The sequence below is a fragment of the Cynara cardunculus genome, assembly GCF_001531365.2.
Source record: "Cynara cardunculus var. scolymus isolate 2C chromosome LG 11, CcrdV1, whole genome shotgun sequence".
Classification (NCBI taxonomy): Eukaryota; Viridiplantae; Streptophyta; class Magnoliopsida; order Asterales; family Asteraceae; genus Cynara; species Cynara cardunculus.
Window position 1 is genome coordinate 10,477,336 of NC_037538.1, and position 4,968 is coordinate 10,482,303.

The 4,968-nt window shown below is 33.9% G+C and overlaps 1 protein-coding gene across 1 annotated transcript in view; it reads left to right on the forward strand.

Moving 5' to 3' along the window:
* Positions 1 to 253: 253 nt before the first annotated feature.
* Positions 254 to 4,968, forward strand: part of LOC112521103 (protein NRT1/ PTR FAMILY 6.3-like) — a 4,723-nt gene continuing 8 nt past the window's right edge. The window contains exons 1-5 of the mRNA XM_025129783.1: positions 254 to 368; positions 494 to 671; positions 772 to 811; positions 971 to 1,548; positions 3,883 to 4,968. The exon at positions 3,883 to 4,968 is cut by the window's right edge and continues 8 nt beyond it. Coding sequence (XP_024985551.1) covers positions 254 to 368; positions 494 to 671; positions 772 to 811; positions 971 to 1,548; positions 3,883 to 4,759 — 1,788 coding nt within the window. The 3' untranslated portion in view covers positions 4,760 to 4,968. The remainder of the gene's footprint in view (positions 369 to 493; positions 672 to 771; positions 812 to 970; positions 1,549 to 3,882) is intronic.

The following is a 4,968-nucleotide window of genomic DNA, read 5'->3' on the forward strand; positions in this document are numbered from 1 at the left end:
CAAGGGCAAAGCCTAAAATCAATCTTTTCCAAATAAAAAAAAAGTAAATTACAATGTTTATGAGAATAATTATAATATAATAATGTGAAATAAAGGTAGGGCATTGGCACGGCTATAAAAGGAACGTAGGTCTTGCCTACAATTCATGGAATCTTAAGCATCTCATGCTCCAACTCCCCAATATCTTCGATATTTCCCCCCACCTTCAAATCCGAGGCTGCCTTTATACAAAAATATCATAACATATATTAATATGGCTCTCCCTGAGTTACAAGTGGCAAAAACTCTACCTGATGCCTGGGACTACAAGGGTCGTCCGGCTCACCGTGCCACCACCGGCGGATGGATCTCTGCCGCCATGATTCTAGGTCCATCCTCCATTCATTATAATTACTTGCATTATATGTATATATTCTTCTTAACTAATTTTTGTGTTCATAGTAATCTGATTTGAAATATGTATATATATATATATATATATATATCAATTTAGGGGTGGAGGCATGTGAAAGATTTGCCACTTTGGGTATCGCTGTGAATTTGGTGACCTACTTGACCAGAACTATGCATTTTGGAAATGCAAACTCCGCCAATGTTGTCACTAATTTCTTGGGCACCTCGTTTATGTTGTGTCTTTTAGGGGGTTTTGTTGCTGATACCTTCTTCGGCCGGTAATTAATTACTTCATTTCTTAATCAAGTATACATTAATTAGTCTATTTATGAGAACTTCTATAAATAAATTCCTTATTTTGTTTTATGGTGTTTATAGGTATTTGACCATTGCTATATTTGCTGCGGTTCAAGCAACGGTAAGTAATATATTTCCTCTTTGGAATATTAAATCAAAAAAGGGTCAAAAATATTTCCTCATTAGTTCCAAAATATCCAAAAATAATTGATATCATAACTAAATAAAAGTGATTATGTTATATCCATAGTCTGAAGTTTTACTTTTTTTTAATAAACAGGGTGTGACAATCTTGGCCATCTCAACCGCCATTCCCAGTCTACAACCACCAAAATGCACCCCAAACAGCGGCGACTGTGTCGCGGCTACAGGGATCCAACTGATGGTTCTCTACCTTGCCCTCTACCTGACCGCCCTAGGGACCGGTGGACTCAAATCAAGTGTTTCAGGTTTTGGGTCGGATCAATTTGATGAATCGAACAAAGAGGAGAAGGCTCGAATGACTACTTTCTTCAGCTGGTTCTTTTTCTTTATAAGTATCGGATCACTTGGAGCGGTTACCGTCTTGGTATATATCCAGGACAATATGGGTCGGCGTTTGGGGTATGGGATCGTGGCATGTGCCATTGTTATCGGATTGGTGATCTTCTTGTTGGGTACAAAAAGATACCGGTTCAAGAAACTGGTGGGTAGCCCGTTAACCCAAATAGTTTCGGTTTTCGTGGCGGCATGGAGGAATAGGCATATGAAGATTCCATCGGATCCTTCCTTGTTGTACAGTGTCGATGATGTTGAAATTACAGAAGGAGTTGATGGCAAGAAAAGCAAGCAAAAGTTGCCCCACAGCAAACAATTCCGGTGAGCCTTTATTTTATTTTATATCTTCTTTAACTGAATTAACCGTATATTTTTTATCGCTTTTGTCTACATATACACATATAACACCACATCAAATGTCTATGTAATCTTGTATAAAAAAATCTTGAAATTTAATCAATTAGGTTAAACACGAATTGTTCTGCCTTTAACAATGACTTGGCACTATAATTTATTTATTTATTTCACGTCATATTAAAATCAAATTATTGAAGAGTCACAAGATAAATATTCATGACCAATTGGAAGAAATTTCACCATTATAATTCTTTATATTTTATTATATTATTATTTGTGTGAGATACATACAAAATTGAGATTTACTATGTGTTTTTCTATGATTTCATGATAGTTTGACTCCTAGGTCTAATCTACACATTATCCATATATACGTTTACAAGTTGTCTTCTTTTAACTACCATATATTTGTTCTAATTTTATTTTTTTAAATTTCTTTATAAAAAAATGAATTAATCATACATATATATTATTTTACAAAAATAGCTTTGCAAGTTATGGTTTTCAATTTGGAGTCTTTTATGGTTATAATTTAATTAATTAAATAGCATTTAATTTGACTTAAAAAAACTCAAAATTTAATTACAAAAAAATTATTAAAAATTAAAAGGGTTGCATATGAGGTGCATAATTGAGCATGTGATGATGATTAAAACTTACGAGCTATCTTTTTTACATCGGTTGGGGTCCCAAAAACCCTTTTTCCTAATCAATAATGAAAATAATTGATCAGAATATACTTTGAATTTCGGTGTCGTCCTTGATTTGCCAGCCAAGCTTGTGGGTGCCATTTTTTGTCCACAACTCAAGCAATTGGAGTAATACGCCAATCTTTTTCATTATTAATAATACCAATAATTCTCTAAATACTACGAACCACTTTTTGTTTTTACATGGATTTTATTCATCTTCATTTTATTTCATAAAATATATATTTAAATATCTTTCAATAATATTAATTGCTAATCTATAAACGAAAAGGAAAAAGAAATCGTAGTTTAATTAAAAACCTTCGTAAAAGAACATAAGACACCTTGCAATTATTTATTTAATGATGCATGGGAATAATAAATTTCTATAATTTAATTTATATATATAATTAACACTTTGAATCTACAACTCAAAATTATTTTAAAAAATTCATTTTTTTTTATAATTACCGAACGTAGCATTAAGATAATTAATTAATTGGATAATTTGATCTCGTATAGCGATGGCAATTATCCAAACATCCAAAAAGATTCTCTCTTTTTTCACCTTTTCAAGAATTTTGGAACCGTTTTTAAAATTGTTTTTATTTTAATCGTGGCAGACAGGCATTGAAAAATCAGTGATAATACCAAGGCCGGTTTAAGTACAAACATCAATGCATTTGGTACCATTATTGTCTATTAATTTATGGATCTAACTCCCATCCACCACATGTTTCACTTGCACCGACTGCATAAATTATTGTACACCCCATCTCGTATTAATACAAAAATGAAGAAACCCAGATGTATACGAGTCTTTACTAATACACTTTTAAAGTTCACGAATTTAGTATTGTGATTATGAGTGTCTCATGCATTAAAGATGGTAGATTAACGTGTTAATATATTTTAAGATTCCTCGATTGTAAACCTTAAATTATTGTTGTTATTTGGTTAAAAAGATTGAATAAAGCACATCTGATAAGATAAGATCGAAATACAAAATCCAACCATTTACAACTTTAATTAAACATAATCTGGAATTATTGAAGAAACATGCACATGTACATATAAGAAAGTGCATGCATGTGTCTTGGTAGTGCAATAAAAAACAAACGGCTACATGATCAAGAACATGAGATTTCGAATAATCAATCTTGATGCTACTTGTAACGTGAAAACCAAATATTTTGGCTTGTATTCCTAACCATTGGCCAGAAACTTGAAGATATTTATGTCTTTTGTCTCCTATTACTCAAACAAGAGGCTATTTTCTCTTATGCTTGAAAACAACATTTAAAAGAGAGCCTTTCTATCTCTTGGATGGTAGTATAAAAACAAAGTCGGTATACATCATATCCTTGTAGTTTATTCTCTACTTTTTATTAAATTTAATGGGTTTATTCAATTTGGTTTATTTGACAAATTAACTTTCTATAGTTCATGGTATATATATATATATATATATATATATATGTGCTAGATCTGTATAGGATATTTAAACGTGGTGTGATACATCTCGACCATACAAGAATTATCTTGTGGTGACAGTTGTGGTTTTTTTAATTTTCTTTCTATTATTGAAGGTTGTATCTATTTTTTGCAGTTTCCTTGACAAGGCAGCCATTAAAGATACCGAAAGATCTTATGAATCAATAGTTGTAGTAAATAAATGGCGTCTTTCGACTTTAACTGATGTGGAGGAAGTTAAAATGGTGATCAGAATGCTACCAATTTGGGCTACCACAATATTATTTTGGACCATATATGCCCAAATGACCACATTCTCAGTGTCACAAGCTACCACAATGGACAGACACATTGGAAAATCTTTCCAAATCCCAGCGGCTTCCCTCACCGTTTTTTTCGTTGGAAGCATCCTCTTGACGGTGCCGATCTATGACAGGATCATCGCCCCTATCGCCAAACGGTTCCTCAAACACCCACAAGGGCTAAGCCCTCTCCAGCGCATAGGAGTTGGGCTAGTCCTATCCATATTGGCCATGATTGCAGCTGCCCTGACCGAGATCAAGCGACTAAACGTTGCACATTCACATGGTTTAGTAGATGATCCGTCTACGGTGGTCCCGCTTACAGTCTTTTGGTTGACCCCACAATTTATATTAGTGGGGGCCGGTGAGGCGTTTACTTACATAGGACAACTTGATTTCTTCTTAAGGGAGTGCCCAAAAGGGATGAAAACGATGAGCACTGGATTGTTTCTGAGCACGTTATCATTGGGGTTCTTCTTTAGCTCTCTTTTAGTGACAATAGTGCACAAGATTACAGGAGATAAGCACCCATGGATAGCTGATAACTTGAACCAGGGGAAACTTTACGACTTCTATTGGCTACTTGCGATTCTAAGTGTTTTCAACTTAGCATTGTTTCTGTTTTGCGCAAGATGGTATGTCTACAAGGAGCGTAGGCTTGCTGAACAAGGTATCGAGTTGGAAGAAGACGACTTTACATGCCATGCGTAAAATTGGAGTTCTTTTTTTTTTTTTTTTAGATTTCCCTTTTGATTGCAAAATTCTGCTTCTTTTTCTTCCCTCCTTTGGCGTTATGCCATGTTTGGTTCTAACTTTTTGTGAAAAATAATAAGGGACAAAAATGGAAGTGTAAAAATGGAGGCCATTTTTGTTGTTTAGATGAAAAAAGGGGGTTCGATGAATAAATGGCTGTTCAAATC